General features: G+C 51.7%; 1 protein-coding gene across 1 annotated transcript in view; it reads left to right on the top strand.

Annotated features, from left to right (window-relative positions):
* Window positions 1–495: 495 nt before the first annotated feature.
* The window catches only part of LOC146742799 (adhesion G protein-coupled receptor D1-like), a 60,392-nt gene continuing 39,108 nt past the window's right edge, over window positions 496–21,779 (top strand). Inside the window, exons 1-4 of the mRNA XM_085499471.1 lie at window positions 496–558; window positions 827–876; window positions 1,413–1,521; window positions 1,673–1,776. Of these exons, the coding sequence (XP_085355597.1) occupies window positions 496–558; window positions 827–876; window positions 1,413–1,521; window positions 1,673–1,776 (326 nt within the window). The remainder of the gene's footprint in view (window positions 559–826; window positions 877–1,412; window positions 1,522–1,672; window positions 1,777–21,779) is intronic.

Here is a 21,779-nt window from a genome sequence, read left to right as displayed (position 1 = left end):
TACTATACACAATTGACAGAAAAAATACTAATCAAATTTTAGACGGAAAATATAGTGATCCGAAATAATATGTCAGGTGCACAATCTAAATAACATCTTGGACAGAAAATGTTAGCCACATTATCCATATATTACGAATTATTTGTATGTGGAAGACACAAAAAATAAACTTGTTCAAAAGTTCATACTGATTAACAACAAATAAAAATCTTTTGAGTTATTGTCACCAAATGAAAAAATGCTTTTACTTTATTTGCTACACACAAGGTTCAACCAATTAAATTGTATAAATAAAGGAAATATGATTTGGAAATTTACATAAGTAAATGTTTCACATATACAATTTTTTATGTTTCACCGGTAGAAGTCGATGAAGTTATAATCACATACATTGAATATGACAGTATAAATGATATCATGCCCCAAAATTACTCATTGCTTGTGGAAGGCACAACTCATACGGTGGAAATTGGGAGCAAGCTAATAGCAATATCGATGTCTCCTATGCCCGAAGTACCTTTTACTGAAGCAATCACAGTTCGTTTCACCAAACTAACCGTAAGTTTATTTGAACTTTTATATTTCATATTTATTGTATGAATGTTAACATAGATGGTTATATTATGGGCGATGACGCAAATGTTTTTAAAAGCTATGATTTATGCAAATAAAATATATACAGACAGTTCCGTAAATGAGAATATTGATCCAATACATTAAGACATATTATTAAGACAGGGACTGTATAGTATACTCGCGTATAGTCTGGGAATAAACTGTGTTATTTTAAAGAATATATTTATTAGATTTCAATTTTCTGTCTTAGGGAAATGATGACATCTTCTGTGCGTTCATTGATGTATCGCATCCAAGCAGGTAACCTATATTTCTTACAAACTTAATTAAATTTTATTCACAGTTAAAAAAAAGAAAGAAATCAATTTTCTCCCAACATTGCCTTATTATATTATACACTAAACATTTGACTCACAAGCGAGAATCCGTTTTTCAGTAAGCATGTTAAGAATTTCCATTTCTTTAGAACGTTTTCTAATATAGGCTTAAGTAAAGCAAAAAACTGTCACCCAGCGAATTTGCTGTGATTATTTTCTCTAATGTGTAATAATTATTAAACTCACACCGTTGGCATCCCCTTTATGTACCTGAAATCAAACATGTGTATACTGAATTCAGTCTTCATCTACTTTCACTGCATCTCGCATTCATTTGAAATTTAATTCGACTCTGGCGTATCTACAACTGTACCCAGTGACATAATCAACTGGTGTGTCCAATCAAATATCACACTTTCTATCTTGGTGAAGCAACTTGGCTTTGGTCAGGCTTGGTTTTACATGACCATATTTTAGGTATAGACAATGTCCTCTTCTAATGTGTCATTATATTCATAGCTTATGGAGCACTGATGGGTGTGTTACAATCGTCCTGGATGATGTTGTTAACTGCCAATGTAATCATCTCACTAACTTTGCTCTTCTCGTTCAAGTTGTAGATTTTCAGGTGAATATTGTAGTAATAATAATAATAATAATTAAATCACACAGATATATCAATATAATCGATAATATATAATCCCGTCATTACAACTAGTGTATAATATAATACTAGTATAGGTTTAATGCAACTCACGGTTCTTCATTCTTGCCTTCAGACTGATAATTCACATGTACAAGCACTGTCTATCATAAGTCAGGTGGGATGTGCTATTTCAATTACGTGTCTTCTAATAACATTCATCACCATGGTGTGTTTAAGGTTTGTATTGTCATTACATGTGTGTTACAGTCTCGGTACTGTGTAACATCTAACTGACTCGGTCACTAGATGACGAATATAATGTTACTTTGACGCACGCACGACCACCTCGTCACTTCAGCATATTGCATGCCACGCATACACTCTCACCTCGTCACTTCAGAATATTGCATGCCACGTACATACGCCCACCTCGTCGCTTCAGCATATTGCATGCCACGCATACACGCCCACCTCGTCACTTCAACATATTGCATGCCACGCATACACGCCCACCTCGTCACTTCAGCATATTGCATGCCACGCATACACGCCCACCTCGTCACTTCAGCATATTGCATGCCACGCATACACGCCCACCTCGTCACTTCAACATATTGCATGCCACACATACACGCCCACCTCGTCACTTCAACATATTGCATGCCCCACATACACGCCCACCTCGTCACTTCAACATATTGCATGCCACACATACACGCCCACCTCGTCACTTCAACATATTGCATGCCACACATACACGCCCACCTCGTCACTTCAACATATTGCATGCCACGCACACACGTCCACCTCGTCACTTCAGCATATTGCATGCCACGCATACACGCCCACCTCGTCACTTCAACATATTGCATGCCACGCACACACGTCCACCTCGTCACTTCAGCATATTGCATGCCACGCACACACGTCCACCTCGTCACTTCAGCATATTGAATGTCACGCACACACGCCCCTCGTCACTTCAGCATAATGCATGCCACATATACACGCCAACCTCGTCACTTCAGCACATTGCATGCCACGCACACACGCCCACCTCGTCACTTCAGCATATTGAATGTCACGCACACACGCCTCCTCGTCACTTCAGCACATTGCATGCCACGCCCACCTCGTTACTTCAGCATATTGCATGCCATGCCCACACGCCCACCTCGTCACTTCAGCATATTGCATGCCAGGCCCACCTCGTCACTTCAGCATATTGCATGCCACGCATACACGCCCACCTCGTCACTTCAGCATATTGCATGCCACGCACACACGTCCACCTCGTCACTTCAGCATATTGCATGCAACGCATGCACGCCAACCCCGTCACTTCAGAATATTGCATGCCACGCCCACCTCGTCACTTCAGCATATTGCATGCCACACGTACACGCCCACCTCGTTACTTCAGCATATTGCATGCCACGCATACACGCCCACCCCATCACTTCAGAATATTGCATGCCACGCCCACCTCGTCACTTCAGTATATTGCATGCCACGCATACACGCCCACCTCGTCACTTCAGCATCTTGCATGCCACGCGTACACGTCCACCTCGTCACGTCAGCATCTTGCATGCCACGCATACACGCCCACCTCGTTACTTCAGCATATTGCATGCCGCGCATACACGCCCACCTCGTCACTTCAGCATATTGCATGCCACGCACACACGTCCACCTCGTCACTTCAGCATATTGCATGCAACGCATGCACGCCAACCCCGTCACTTCAGAATATTGCATGCCACGCCCACCTCGTCACTTCAGCATATTGCATGCCACACGTACACGCCCACCTCGTCACTTCAGCATATTGCATGCCACGCATACACGCCCACCCGTCACTTCAGAATATTGCATGCCACGCCCACCTCGTCACTTCAGCATATTGCATGCCGCACGTACACGCCCACCTCGTCACTTCAGCATCTTGCATGCCACGCATACACGTCCACCTCGTCACTTCAGCATCTTGCATGCCACGCATACACGTCCACTTCGTCACTTCAGAATATTGCATGCCACGCATACACGCCCACTTCGTCGCTTCAGAATATTTCATGCCACGCATACACGCCCACCTCGTCGCTTCAGCATATTGCATGCCAGGAATACACACCCACCTCGTCGTTTCAGCATATTGCATGCCACGCATACACGCCCACCTCGTCACTTCAGAATATAGCATGCCACGCATACACGCCCACCTCGTCGCTTCAGCATATTGCATGCCACGCATACACGCCAACCTCGTCACTTCAGCATCTTGCATGCCACACATACACGCCCACCTCGTCACTTCAACATATTGCATGCCACACATACACGCCCACCTCGTCACTTCAACATATTGCATGCCACGCACACACGTCCACCTCGTCACTTCAGCATATTGCATGCCACGCACACACGTCCACCTCGTCACTTCAGCATATTGAATGTCACGCATACACGCCCACCTCGTCACTTCAGCATCTTGCATGCCACACATACACGCCCACCTCGTCACTTCAACATATTGCATGCCACATATACACGCCAACCTCGTCACTTCAGCACATTGCATGCCACGCACACACGCCCACCTCGTCACTTCAGCATATTGAATGTCACGCACACACGCCTCCTCGCCACTTCAGCACATTGCATGCCACGCCCACCTCGTTACTTCAGCATATTGCATGCCATGCCCACACGCCCACCTCGTCACTTCAGCATATTGCATGCCAGGCCCACCTCGTTACTTCAGCATATTGCATGCCACGCATACACGCCCACCTCGTCACTTCAGCATATTGCATGCCACGCACACACGTCCACCTCGTCACTTCAGCATATTGCATGCAACGCATGCACGCCAACCCCGTCACTTCAGAATATTGCATGCCACGCCCACCTCGTCACTTCAGCATATTGCATGCCACACGTACACGTCCACCTCGTTACTTCAGCATATTGCATGCCACGCATACACGCCCACCCCATCACTTCAGAATATTGCATGCCACGCCCACCTCGTCACTTCAGTATACGCCCACCTCGTCACTTCAGCATATTGCATGCCACGCATACACGCCCACTTCGTCGCTTCAGAATATTGCATGCCACGCATACACGCCCACCTCGTCGCTTCAGCATATTGCATGCCAGGAATACACACCCACCTCGTCACTTCAACATATTGCATGCCACGCATACACGCCCACCTCGTCACTTCAGCATATTGCATGCCACGCATACACGCCCACCTCGTCACTTCAGCATCTTGCATGCCACGCATACACGCCCACCTCGTCACTTCAACATATTGCATGCCACACATACACGCCCACCTCGTCACTTCAACATATTGCATGTCACGCACACACGCCCCCTCGTCACTTCAGCATAATGCATGCCACATATACACGCCAACCTCGTCACTTCAGCACATTGCATGCCACGCACACACGCCCACCTCGTCACTTCAGCATATTGAATGTCACGCACACACGCCTCCTCGTCACTTCAGCACATTGCATGCCACGCCCACCTCGTTACTTCAGCATATTGCATGCCATGCCCACACGCCCACCTCGTCACTTCAGCATATTGCATGCCAGGACCACCTCGTCACTTCAGCATATTGCATGCCACGCATACACGCCCACCTCGTCACTTCAACATATTGCATGCCACGCATACACGCCCACCTCGTCACTTCAGTATATTGCATGCCACGCATACACGTCCACTTCGTCACTTCAGAATATTGCATGCCACGCATACACGCCCACTTCGTCACTTCAGCATATTGCATGCAACGCATGCACGCCAACCCCGTCACTTCAGAATATTGCATGCCACGCCCACCTCGTCACTTCAGCATATTGCATGCCACATATACACGCCCACCTCGTTACTTCAGCATATTGCATGCCACGCATACACGCCCACCCCATCACTTCAGAATATTGCATGCCACGCCCACCTCGTCACTTCAGTATATTGCATGCCACGCATACACGCCCACCTCGTCACTTCAGCATATTGCATGCCACGCATACACGCCCACCTCGTCACTTCAGCATCTTGCATGCCACGCACACATGTCCACCTCGTCACTTCAGCATATTGCATGCAACGCATGCACGCCAACCCCGTCACTTCAGAATATTGCATGCCACGCCCACCTCGTCACTTCAGCATATTGCATGCCACACGTACACGCCCACCTCGTCACTTCAGCATATTGCATGCCACACATACACGCCCACCCGTCACTTCAGAATATTGCATGCCACGCCCACCTCGTCACTTCAGCATATTGCATGCCGCACGTACACGCCCACCTCGTCACTTCAGCATCTTGCATGCCACGCATACACGTCCACCTCGTCACTTCAGCATCTTGCATGCCACGCATACACGTCCACTTCGTCACTTCAGAATATTGCATGCCACGCATACACGCCCACTTCGTCGCTTCAGAATATTGCATGCCACGCATACACGCCCACCTCGTCGCTTCAGCATATTGCATGCCAGGAATACACACCCACCTCGTCGTTTCAGCATATTGCATGCCACGCATACACGCCCACCTCGTCACTTCAGAATATAGCATGCCACGCATACACGCCCACCTCGTCGCTTCAGCATATTGCATGCCACGCATACACGCCAACCTCGTCACTTCAGCATCTTGCATGCCACACATACATGCCCACCTCGTCACTTCAACATATTGCATGCCACACATACACGCCCACCTCGTCACTTCAACATATTGCATGCCACGCACACACGTCCACCTCGTCACTTCAGCATATTGCATGCCACGCACACACGTCCACCTCGTCACTTCAGCATATTGAATGTCACGCATACACGCCCACCTCGTCGCTTCAGCATATTGCATGCCACGCATACACGCCAGCCTCGTCACTTCAGCATCTTGCATGCCACACATACACGCCCACCTCGTCACTTCAACATATTGCATGCCACATATACACGCCAACCTCGTCACTTCAGCACATTGCATGCCACGCACACACGCCCACCTCGTCACTTCAGCATATTGAATGTCACGCACACACGCCTCCTCGCCACTTCAGCACATTGCATGCCACGCCCTCCTCGTTACTTCAGCATATTGCATGCCATGCCCACACGCCCACCTCGTCACTTCAGCATATTGCATGCCAGGCCCACCTCGTTACTTCAGCATATTGCATGCCACGCATACACGCCCACCTCGTCACTTCAGCATATTGCATGCCACGCACACACGTCCACCTCGTCACTTCAGCATATTGCATGCAACGCATGCACGCCAACCCCGTCACTTCAGAATATTGCATGCCACGCCCACCTCGTCACTTCAGCATATTGCATGCCACACGTACACGTCCACCTCGTTACTTCAGCATATTGCATGCCACGCATACACGCCCACCCCATCACTTCAGAATATTGCATGCCACGCCCACCTCGTCACTTCAGTATACGCCCACCTCGTCACTTCAGCATATTGCATGCCACGCATACACGCCCACTTCGTCGCTTCAGAATATTGCATGCCACGCATACACGCCCACCTCGTCGCTTCAGCATATTGCATGCCAGGAATACACACCCACCTCGTCACTTCAACATATTGCATGCCACGCATACACGCCCACCTCGTCACTTCAGCATATTGCATGCCACGCATACACGCCCACCTCGTCACTTCAACATATTGCATGCCACACATACACGCCCACCTCGTCACTTCAACATATTGCATGTCACGCACACACGCCCCCTCGTCACTTCAGCATAATGCATGCCACATATACACGCCAACCTCGTCACTTCAGCACATTGCATGCCACGCACACACGCCCACCTCGTCACTTCAGCATATTGAATGTCACGCACACACGCCTCCTCGTCACTTCAGCACATTGCATGCCACGCCCACCTCGTTACTTCAGCATATTGCATGCCATGCCCACACGCCCACCTCGTCACTTCAGCATATTGCATGCCAGGCCCACCTCGTCACTTCAGCATATTGCATGCCACGCATACACGCCCACCTCGTCACTTCAGCATATTGCATGCCACGCACACACGTCCACCTCGTCACTTCAGCATATTGCATGCAACGCATGCACGCCAACCCCGTCACTTCAGAATATTGCATGCCACGCCCACCTCGTCACTTCAGCATATTGCATGCCACACGTACACGCCCACCTAGTTACTTCAGCATATTGCATGCCACGCATACACGCCCACCCCATCACTTCAGAATATTTCATGCCACGCCCACCTCGTCACTTCAGTATATTGCATGCCACGCATACACGCCCACCTCGTCACTTCAGCATATTGCATGCCACGCATACACGCCCACCTCGTCACTTCAGCATCTTGCATGCCACGCGTACACGTCCACCTCGTCACGTCAGCATCTTGCATGCCACGCATACACGCCCACCTCGTTACTTCAGCATATTGCATGCCGCGCATACACGCCCACCTCGTCACTTCAGCATATTGCATGCCACGCACACACGTCCACCTCGTCACTTCAGCATATTGCATGCACGCCAACCCCGTCTCTTCAGAATATTGCATGCCACGCCCACCTCGTCACTTCAGCATATTGCATGCCACACGTACACGCCCACCTCGTCACTTCAGCATATTGCATGCCATGCATACACGCCCACCCGTCACTTCAGAATATTGCATGCCACGCCCACCTCGTCACTTCAGCATATTGCATGCCGCACGTACACGCCCACCTCGTCACTTCAGCATCTTGCATGCCACGCATACACGTCCACCTCGTCACTTCAGCATCTTGCATGCCACGCATACACGTCCACTTCGTCACTTCAGAATATTGCATGCCACGCATACACGTCCACCTCGTCGCTTCAGCATATTGCATGCCAGGAATACACACCCACCTCGTCGTTTCAGCATATTGCATGCCACGCATACACGCCCACCTCGTCACTTCAGAATATTGCATGCCACGCATACACGCCCACTTCGTCGCTTCAGAATATTGCATGCCACGCATACACGTCCACCTCGTCGCTTCAGCATATTGCATGCCAGGAATACACACCCACCTCGTCGTTTCAGCATATTGCATGCCACGCATACACGCCCACCTCGTCACTTCAGAATATTGCATGCCACGCATACATGCCCACCTCGTCGCTTCAGCATATTGCATGCCACGCATACACGCCAACCTCGTCACTTCAGCATCTTGCATGCCACACATACACGCCCACCTCGTCACTTCAACATATTGCATGCCACACATACACGCCCACCTCGTCACTTCAACATATTGCATGCCACGCACACACGTCCACCTCATCACTTCAGCATATTGCATGCCACGCACATACGTCCACCTCGTCACTTCAGCATATTGAATGTCACGCACACACGCCCCCTCGTCACTTCAGCATAATGCATGCCACATATACACGCCAACCTCGTCACTTCAGCACATTGCATGCCACGCACACACGCCCACCTCGTCACTTCAGCATATTGAATGTCACGCACACACGCCTCCTCGCCACTTCAGCACATTGCATGCCACGCCCACCTCGTTACTTCAGCATATTGCATGCCATGCCCACACGCCCACCTCGTCACTTCAGCATATTGCATGCCAGGCCCACCTCGTTACTTCAGCATATTGCATGCCACGCATACACACCCACCTCGTCACTTCAGCATATTGCATGCCACGCACACACGTCCACCTCGTCACTTCAGCATATTGCATGCAACGCATGCACGCCAACCCCATCACTTCAGAAAATTGCATGCCACGCCCACCTCGTCACTTCAGCATATTGCATGCCACACGTACACGCCCACCTCGTTACTTCAGCATATTGCATGCCACGCATACACGCCCACCCCATCACTTCAGAATATTGCATGCCACGCCCACCTCGTCACTTCAGTATACGCACACCTCGTCACTTCAGCATATTGCATGCCACGCATACACGCCCACCTCGTCACTTCAGCATCTTGCATGCCACGCATACACGTCCACCTCGTCACGTCAGCATCTTGCATGCCACGCATACACGCCCACCTCGTTACTTCAGCATATTGCATGCCACGCATACACGCCCACCTCGTCACTTCAGCATCTTGCATGCCACGCATACACGTCCACCTCGTCACGTCAGCATCTTGCATGCCACGCATACACGTCCACCTCGTCACGTCAGCATCTTGCATGCCGCGCATACATGCCCACCTCGTCACTTCAGCATATTGCATGCCACGCACACACGTCTACCTCGTCACTTCAGCATCTTGCATGCCACGCATACACGTCCACCTCGTCACGTCAGCATCTTGCATGCCGCGCATACACGCCCACCTCGTCACTTCAGCATATTGCATGCCACGCACACACGTCTACCTCGTCACTTCAGCATCTTGCATGCCACGCATACACGTCCACCTCGTCACGTCAGCATCTTGCATGCCGCGCATACATGCCCACCTCGTCACTTCAGCATATTGCATGCCACGCACACACGTCTACCTCGTCACTTCAGCATCTTGCATGCCACGCATACACGTCCACCTCGTCACGTCAGCATCTTGCATGCCGCGCATACACGCCCACCTCGTCACTTCAGCATATTGCATGCCACGCATACACGTCCACCTCGTCACGTCAGCATCTTGCATGCCGCGCATACATGCCCACCTCGTCACTTCAGCATATTGCATGCCACGCACACACGTCTACCTCGTCACTTCAGCATCTTGCATGCCGCGCATACACGCCCACCTCGTCACTTCAGCATATTGCATGCCACGCACACACGTCTACCTCGTCACTTCAGCATATTGCATGCAACGCATGCACGCCAACCCCGTCACTTCAGAATATTGCATGCCACGCCCACCTCGTCACTTCAGCATATTGCATGCCACACGTACACGCCCACCTCGTCACTTCAGCATATTGCATGCCACGCATACACGCCCACCCGTCACTTCAGAATATTGCATGCCACGCCCACCTCGTCACTTCAGCATATTGCATGCCGCACGTACACGCCCACCTCGTCACTTCAGCATCTTGCATGCCACGCACACACGCCCACCTCGTCACTTCAGCATATTGAATGTCACGCACACACGCCTCCTCGTCACTTCAGCACATTGCATGCCACGCCCACCTCGTTACTTCAGCATATTGCATGCCATGCCCACACGCCCACCTCGTCACTTCAGCATATTGCATGCCAGGCCCACCTCGTTACTTCAGCATATTGCATGCCACGCATACACGCCCACCTCGTCACTTCAGCATATTGCATGCCACGCACACACGTCCACCTCGTCACTTCAGCATATTGCATGCAACGCATGCACGCCAACCCCGTCACTTCAGAATATTGCATGCTACGCCCACCTCGTCACTTCAGCATATTGCATGCCACACATACACGCCCACCTCGTTACTTCAGCATATTGCATGCCACGCATACACGCCCACCCCATCACTTCAATATATTGCATGCCACGCGCACCTCGTCACTTCAGTATATTGCATGCCACACATACACGGCCACCTCGTCACTTCAGCATATTGCATGCCACGCATACACGCCCACCTCGTCACTTCAGCATCTTGCATGCCACGCATACACGTCCACCTCGTCACGTCAGCATCTTGCATGCCATGCATACACGCCCACCTCGTTACTTCAGCATATTGCATGCCGCGCATACACGCCCACCTCGTCACTTCAGCATATTGCATGCCACGCACACACGTCCACCTCGTCACTTCAGCATATTGCATGCAACGCATGCACGCCAACCCTGTCACTTCAGAATTTTGCATGCCACGCCCACCTCGTCACTTCAGCTTATTGCATGCCACACGTACACGCCCACCTCGTCACTTCAGCATATTGCATGCCACGCATACACGCCCACCCGTCACTTCAGAATATTGCATGCCACGCCCACCTCGTCACTTCAGCATATTGCATGCCGCACGTACACGCCCACCTCGTCACTTCAGCATCTTGCATGCCACGCATACACGTCCACCTCGTCACTTCAGCATCTTGCATGCCACGCATACACGCCCACTTCGTCACTTCAGAATATTGCATGCCACGCATACACGCCCACTTCATCGCTTCAGAATATTGCATGCCACGCATACACGCCCACCTCGTCGCTTCAGCATATTGCATGCCACGAATACACACCCACCTCGTCGTTTCAGCATATTGCATGCCACGCATACACGCCCACCTCGTCACTTCAGAATATTGCATGCCATGCATACATGCCCACCTCGTCGCTTCAGCATATTGCATGCCACGAATACACACCCACCTCGTCGTTTCAGCATATTGCATGCCACGCATACACGCCCACCTCGTCACTTCAGAATATTGCATGCCACGCATACATGCCCACCTCGTCGCTTCAGCATATTGCATGCCACGCATACACGCCAACCTCGTCACTTCAGCATCTTGCATGCCACACATACACGCCCACCTCGTCACTTCAACATATTGCATGCCACACATACACGCCCACCTCGTCACTTCAACATATTGCATGTCACGCACACACGCCCCCTCGTCACTTCAGCATAATGCATGCCACATATACACGCCAACCTCGTCACTTCAGCACATTGCACACGCCCACCTCGTCACTTCAGCATATTGAATGTCACGCATACACGCCTCCTCGTCACTTCAGCACATTGCATGCCACGCCCACCTCGTTACTTCAGCATATTGCATGCCATGCCCACACGCCCACCTCGTCACTTCAGCATATTGCATGCCAGGCCCACCTCGTTACTTCAGCATATTGCATGCCACGCATACACGCCCACCTCGTCACTTCAGCATATTGCATGCCATGCACACACGTCCACCTCGTCACTTCAGCATATTGCATGCAACACATGCACGCCAACCCCGTCACTTCAGAATATTGCATGCCACGCCCACCTCGTCACTTCAGCATATTGCATGCCACACGTACACGCCCACCTCGTTACTTCAGCATATTGCATGCCACGCATACACGCCCACCCCATCACTTCAGAATATTGCATGCCACGCCCACCTCATCACTTCAGTATATTGCATGCCACGCATACACGCCCACCTCGTTACTTCAGCATATTGCATGCCATGCATACACGCCCACCCCATCACTTCAGAATATTGCATGCCACGCCCACCTCGTCACTTCAGTATACGCCCACCTCGTCACTTCAGCATATTGCATGCCACGCATACACGCCCACCTCGTCACTTCAGCATCTTGCATGCCACGCATACACGTCCACCTCGTCACGTCAGCATCTTGCATGCCACGCATACACGCCCACCTTGTTACTTCAGCATATTGCATGCCGCACATACATGCCCACCTCGTCACTTCAGCATATTGCATGCCACGCACACACGACCACCTCGTCACTTCAGCATATTGCATGCAACGCATGCACGCCAACCCCGTCACTTCAGAATATTGCATGCCACGCCCACCTCGTCACTTCAGCATATTGCATGCCACGCATACACGCCCACCCCATCACTTCAGAATATTGCATGCCACGCCCACCTCATCACTTCAGTATATTGCATGCCACGCATACACGCCCACCTCGTTACTTCAGCATATTGCATGCCACGCATACACGCCCACCCCATCACTTCAGAATATTGCATGCCACGCCCACCTCATCACTTCAGTATATTGCATGCCACGCATACACGCCCACCTCGTTACTTCAGCATATTGCATGCCATGCATACACGCCCACCCCATCACTTCAGAATATTGCATGCCACGCCCACCTCGTCACTTCAGTATACGCCCACCTCGTCACTTCAGCATATTGCATGCCACGCATACACGCCCACCTCGTCACTTCAGCATCTTGCATGCCACGCATACACGTCCACCTCGTCACGTCAGCATCTTGCATGCCACGCATACACGCCCACCTTGTTACTTCAGCATATTGCATGCCGCACATACATGCCCACCTCGTCACTTCAGCATATTGCATGCCACGCACACACGACCACCTCGTCACTTCAGCATATTGCATGCAACGCATGCACGCCAACCCCGTCACTTCAGAATATTGCATGCCACGCCCACCTCGTCACTTCAGCATATTGCATGCCACGCATACACGCCCACCCGTCACTTCAGAATATTGCATGCCACGCCCACCTCGTCACTTCAGCATATTGCATGCCGCACGTACACGCCCACCTCGTCACTTCAGCATCTTGCATGCCACGCACACACGCCCACCTCGTCACTTCAGCATATTGAATGTCACGCACACACGCCTCCTCGTCACTTCAGCACATTGCATGCCACGCCCACCTCGTTACTTCAGCATATTGCATGCCATGCCCACACGCCCACCTCGTCACTTCAGCATATTGCATGCCAGGCCCACCTCGTTACTTCAGCATATTGCATGCCACGCATACACGCCCACCTCGTCACTTCAGCATATTGCATGCCACGCACACACATCCACCTCGTCACTTCAGCATATTGCATACAACGCATGCACGCCAACCCCGTCACTTCAGAATATTGCATGCTACGCCCACCTCGTCACTTCAGCATATTGCATGCCACACGTACACGCCCACCTCGTTACTTCAGCATATTGCATGCCACGCATACACGCCCACCCCATCACTTCAGAATATTGCATGCCACGCCCACCTCGTCACTTCAGTATATTGCATGCCACACATACACGGCCACCTCGTCACTTCAGCATATTGCATGCCACGCATACACGCCCACCTCGTCACTTCAGCATCTTGCATGCCACGCATACATGTCCACCTCGTCACTTCAGCATCTTGCATGCCACGCATACACGCCCACCTCGTTACTTCAGCATATTGCATGCCGCGCATACACGCCCACCTCGTCAGTTCAGCATATTGCATGCCACGCACACACGTCCACCTTGTCACTTCAGCATATTGCATGCAACGCATGCACGCCAACCCCGTCACTTCAGAATATTGCATGCCACGCCGACCTCGTCACTTCAGCATATTGCATGCCACACGTACACGCCCACCTCATCACTTCAGCATATTGCATGCCACGCATACACGCCCACCCGTCACTTCAGAATATTGCATGCCACGCCCACCTCATCACTTCAGCATATTGCATGCCGCACGTACATGCCCACCTCGTCACTTCAGCATCTTGCATGCCACGCATACACATCCACCTCGTCACTTCAGCATCCTGCATGCCACGCATACACGCCCACTTCGTCACTTCAGAATATTGCATGCTACGCATACACGCCCACTTCGTTGCTTCAGAATATTGCATGCCACGCATACACGCCCACCTCGTCGCTTCAGCATATTGCATGCCACGAATACACACCCACCTCGTCGTTTCAGCATATTGCATGCCACGCATACACGCCCACCTCGTCACTTCAGAATATTGCATGCCACGCATACACGCCCACCTCGTCGCTTCAGCATATTGCATGCCACGCATACACGCCAACCTTGTCACTTCAGCATCTTGCATGCCACACATACACGCCCACCTCGTCACTTCAACATATTGCATGCCACACATACACGCCCACCTCGTCACTTCAACATATTCATGTCACGCACACACGCCCCCTCGTCACTTCAGCATAATGCATGCCACATATACACGCCAACCTCGTCACTTCAGCACATTGCACACGCCCACCTCGTCACTTCAGCATATTGAATGTCACGCACACACGCCTCCTCGTCACTTCAGCACATTGCATGCCATGCCCACCTCGTTACTTCAGCATATTGCATGCCATGCCCACACGCCCACCTCGTCACTTCAGCATATTGCATGCCAGGCCCACCTCGTTACTTCAGCATATTGCATGCCACGCATACACGCCCACCTCGTCACTTCAGCATATTGCATGCCATGCACACACGTCCACCTCGTCACTTCAGCATATTGCATGCAACGCATGCACGCCAACCCCGTCACTTCAGAATATTGCATGCCACGGCCACCTCGTCACTTCAGCATATTGCATGCCACACGTACACGCCCACCTCGTTACTTCAGCATATTGCATGCCACGCATACACGCCCACCCCATCACTTCAGAATATTGCATGCCACGCCCACCTCGTCACTTCAGTATATTGCATGCCACGCATACACGCCCACCTCGTCACTTCAGCATATTGCATGCCACGCATACACGCCCACCTCGTCACTTCAGCATCTTGCATGCCACGCATACACGTCCACCTCGTCACATCAGCATCTTGCATGCCACGCATACACGCCCACCTCGTTACTTCAGCATATTGCATGCCGCGCATACACGCCCACCTCGTCACTTCAGCATATTGCATGCCACGCACACACGTCCACCTCGTCACTTCAGCATATTGCATGCAACGCATGCACGCCAACCCCGTCTCTTCAGAATATTGCATGACACGCCCACCTCGTCACTTCAGCATATTGCATGCCACACGTAGACGCCCACCTCGTTACTTCAGCATATTGCATGCCACGCATACACGCCCACCCCATCACTTCAGAATATTGCATGCCACGCCCACCTCGTCACTTCAGTATATTGCATGCCACACATACACGGCCACCTCGTCACTTCAGCATATTGCATGCCATGCATACACGCCCACCTCGTCACTTCAGCATCTTGCATGCCACGCATACACGCCCACCTCGTTACTTCAGCATATTGCATGCCACGCATACACGCCCACCCCATCACTTCAGAATATTGCATGCCACGCCCACCTCGTCACTTCAGTATATTGCATGCCACACATACACGGCCACCTCGTCACTTCAGCATATTGCATGCCATGCATACACGCCCACCTCGTCACTTCAGCATCTTGCATGCCACGCATACACGCCCACCTCGTTACTTCAGCATATTGCATGCCACGCATACACGTCCACCTCGTCACGTCAGCATCTTGCATGCCACGCATACACGCCCACCTCGTTACTTCAGCATATTGCATGCCGCGCATACACGCCCACCTCGTCACTTCAGCATATTGCATGCCACGCACACACGTCCACCTCGTCACTTCAGCATATTGCATGCAACGCATGCACGCCAACCCCGTCACTTCAGAATATTGCATGACACGCCCACCTCGTCACTTCAGCATATTGCATGCCACACGTAGACGCCCACCTCGTTACTTCAGCATATTGCATGCCACGCATACACGCCCACCCCATCACTTCAGAATATTGCATGCCACGCCCACCTCGTCACTTCAGTATATTGCATGCCACACATACACGGCCACCTCGTCACTTCAGCATATTGCATGCCATGCATACACGCCCACCTCGTCACTTCAGCATCTTGCATGCCACGCATACACGTCCACCTCGTCACGTCAGCATCTTGCATGCCACGCATACACGCCCACCTCGTTACTTCAGCATATTGCATGCCGCGCATACACGCCCACCTCGTCACTTCAGCATATTGCATGCCACGCACACACGTCCACCTCGTCACTTCAGCATATTGCATGCAACGCATGCACGCCAACCCCGTCACTTCAGAATATTGCATGCCACGCCCACCTCGTCACTTCAGCATATTGCATGCCACACGTACACGCCCACCTCGTCACTTCAGCATATTGCATGCCACGCATACACGCCCACCCGTCACTTCAGAATATTGCATGCCACGCCCACCTCGTCACTTCAGCATATTGCATGCCGCACGTACATGCCCACCTCGTCACTTCAGCATCTTGCATGCCACGCATACACGCCCACTTCGTCACTTCAGAATATTGCATGCCACGCATACACGCCCACTTGGTCGCTTCAGAATATTGCATGCCACGCATACACGCCCACCTCGTCGCTTCAGCATATTGCATGCCACGAATACACACCCACCTCGTCGTTTCAGCATATTGCATGCCACGCATACACGCCCACCTCGTCACTTCAGAATATTGCATGCCTTGCATACACGCCCACCACGTCGCTTCAGCATATTGCATGCCACGCATACACACCAACCTCGTCACTTCAGCATCTTGCATGCCACACATACACGCCCACCTCGTCACTTCAACATATTGCATGCCACACATACACGCCCACCTCGTCACTTCAACATATTGCATGTCACGCACACACGCCCCCTCGTCACTTCAGCATAATGCATGCCACATATACACGCCAACCTCGTCACTTCAGCACATTGCACACGCCCACCTCGTCACTTCAGCATATTGAATGTCACGCACACACGCCTCCTCGTCACTTCAGCACATTGCATGCCACGCCCACCTCGTTACTTCAGCATATTGCATGCCATGCCCACACGCCCACCTCGTCACTTCAGCATATTGCATGCCAGGCCCACCTCGTTACTTCAGCATATTGCATGCCACGCATACACGCCCACCTCGTCACTTCAACATATTGCATGCCACACATACACGCCCACCTCGTCACTTCAACATATTTCATGCCACACATACACGCCCACCTCGTCACTTCAACATATTGCATGCCACACATACACGCCCACCTCGTCACTTCAGCATATTGCATGCCACACGTACACGCCCACCTTGTTACTTCAGCATATTGCATGCCACGCATACACGCCCACCCCATCACTTCAGAATATTGCATGCCACGCCCACCTCGTCACTTCAGTATATTGCATGCCACGCATACACGCCCACCTCGTCACTTCAGCATATTGCATGCCACGCATACACGCCCACCTCGTCACTTCAGCATCTTGCATGCCACGCATACACGTCCACCTCGTCACGTCAGCATCTTGCATGCCACGCATACATGCCCACCTCGTTACTTCAGCATATTGCATGCCGCGCATACACGCCCACCTCGTCACTTCAGCATATTGCATGCCACGCACACACGTCCACCTCGTCACTTCAGCATATTGCATGCAACGCATGCACGCCAACCCCGTCTCTTCAGAATATTGCATGCCACGCCCACCTCGTCACTTCAGCATATTGCATGCCACACGTACACGCCCACCTCGTCACTTCAGCATATTGCATGCCACGCATACACGCCCACCCGTCACTTCAGAATATTGCATGCCACGCCCACCTCGTCACTTCAGCATATTGCATGCCGCACATACACGCCCACCTCGTCACTTCAGCATCTTGCATGCCACACATACACGTCCACCTCGTCACTTCAGCATCTTGCATGCCACGCATACACGCCCACTTCGTTACTTCAGAATATTGCATGCCACGCATACACGCCCACTTCGTCGCTTCAGAATATTGCATGCCACGCATACACGCCCACCTCGTCGCTTCAGCATATTGCATGCCGCGCATACACACCCACCTCATCGTTTCAGCATATTGCATGCCACGCATACACGCCCACCTCGTCACTTCAGAATATTGCATGCCACGCATACACGCCAACCTCGTCACTTCAGCACATTGCACACGCCCACCTCGTCACTTCAGCATATTGAATGTCACGCACACACGCCTCCTCGTCACTTCAGCACATTGCATGCCACGCCCACCTCGTTACTTCAGCATATTGCATGCCATGCCCACACGCCCACCTCATCACTTCAGCATATTGCATGCCAGGCCCACCTCGTTACTTCAGCATATTGCATGCCACGCATACACGCCCACCTCGTCACTTCAACATATTGCATGCCACACATACACGCCCACCTCGTCACTTCAACATATTTCATGCCACACATACACGCCCACCTCGTCACTTCAACATATTGCATGCCACACATACACGCCCACCTCGTCACTTCAGCATATTGCATGCCACACGTACACGCCCACCTTGTTACTTCAGCATATTGCATGCCACGCATACACGCCCACCCCATCACTTCAGAATATTGCATGCCACGCCCACCTCGTCACTTCAGTATATTGCATGCCACGCATACACGCCCACCTCGTCACTTCAGCATATTGCATGCCACGCATACACGCCCACCTCGTCACTTCAGCATCTTGCATGCCACGCATACACGTCCACCTCGTCACGTCAGCATCTTGCATGCCACGCATACATGCCCACCTCGTTACTTCAGCATATTGCATGCCGCGCATACACGCCCACCTCGTCACTTCAGCATATTGCATGCCACGCACACACGTCCACCTCGTCACTTCAGCATATTGCATGCAACGCATGCACGCCAACCCCGTCTCTTCAGAATATTGCATGCCACGCCCACCTCGTCACTTCAGCATATTGCATGCCACACGTACACGCCCACCTCGTCACTTCAGCATATTGCATGCCACGCATACACGCCCACCCGTCACTTCAGAATATTGCATGCCACGCCCACCTCGTCACTTCAGCATATTGCATGCCGCACATACACGCCCACCTCGTCACTTCAGCATCTTGCATGCCACACATACACGTCCACCTCGTCACTTCAGCATCTTGCATGCCACGCATACACGCCCACTTCGTTACTTCAGAATATTGCATGCCACGCATACACGCCCACTTCGTCGCTTCAGAATATTGCATGCCACGCATACACGCCCACCTCGTCGCTTCAGCATATTGCATGCCACGAATACACACCCACCTCGTCGTTTCAGCATATTGCATGCCACGCATACACGCCCACCTCGTCACTTCAGAATATTGCATGCCACGCATACACGCCCACCTCGTCGCTTCAGCATATTGCATGCCACGCATACACGCCAACCTCGTCACTTCAGCATCTTGCATGCCACACATATACGCCCACCTCGTCACTTCAACATATTGCATGCCACACATACACGCCCACCTCGTCACTTCAACATATTGCATGTCACGCACACACGCTCCCTCGTCACTTCAGCATAATGCATGCCACATATACACGCCAACCTCGTCACTTCAGCACATTGCACACGCCCACCTCTTCACTTCAGCATATTGAATGTCACGCACACACGCCTCCTCGTCACTTCAGCACATTGCATGCCACGCCCACCTCCTTACTTCAGCATATTGCATGCCATGCCCACACGCCCACCTCGTCACTTCAGCATATTGCATGCCAGGCCCACCTCGTTACTTCAGCATATTGCATGCCACGCATACACGCCCACCTCGTCACTTCAGCATATTGCATGCCACGCACACACGTCCACCTCGTCACTTCAGCATATTGCATGCAACGCATGCACGCCAACCCCGTCACTTCAGAATATTGCATGCCACGCCCACCTTGTCACTTCAGCATATTGCATGCCACACGTACACGCCCACCTCGTTACTTCAGCATATTGCATGCCACGCATACACGCCCACCCCATCACTTCAGAATATTGCATGCCACGCCCACCTCGTCACTTCAGTATATTGCATGCCACGCATACACGCCCACCTCGTCACTTCAGCATATTGCATGCCATGCATACATGCCCACCTCGTCACTTCAGCATCTTGCATGCCACGCATACACGTCCACCTCGTCACGTCAGCATCTTGCATGCCACGCATACACGCCCACCTCGTTACTTCAGCATATTGCATGCCGCGCATACATGCCCACCTCGTCACTTCAGCATATTGCATGCCACGCACACACGTCCACCTCGTCACTTCAGCATATTGCATGCAACGCATGCACGCCAACCCCGTCACTTCAGAATATTGCATGCCACGCCCACCTCGTCACTTCAGCATATTGCATGCCACACGTACACGCCCACCTCGTCACTTCAGCATATTGCATGCCACGCATACACGCCCACCCGTCACTTCAGAATATTGCATGCCACGCCCACCTCGTCACTTCAGCATATTGCATGCCGCACATACACGCCCACCTCGTCACTTCAGCATCTTGCACGCCACGCATACACGTCCACCTCGTCACTTCAGCATCTTGCATGCCATGCATACACGCCCACTTCGTCACTTCAGAATATTGCATGCCACGCATACACGCCCACTTCGTCGCTTCAGAATATTGCATGCCACGCATACACGCCAACCTCGTCGCTTCAGCATATTGCATGCCACGAATACACGGCCACCTCGTCGTTTCAGCATATTGCATGCCACGCATA

The sequence above is a fragment of the Saccoglossus kowalevskii genome, chromosome 5 (assembly GCF_978046115.1).
Source record: "Saccoglossus kowalevskii chromosome 5, keSacKowa6.1, whole genome shotgun sequence".
Classification (NCBI taxonomy): Eukaryota; Metazoa; Hemichordata; class Enteropneusta; family Harrimaniidae; genus Saccoglossus; species Saccoglossus kowalevskii.
This window is presented reverse-complemented; position numbering and strand designations above follow the sequence as displayed.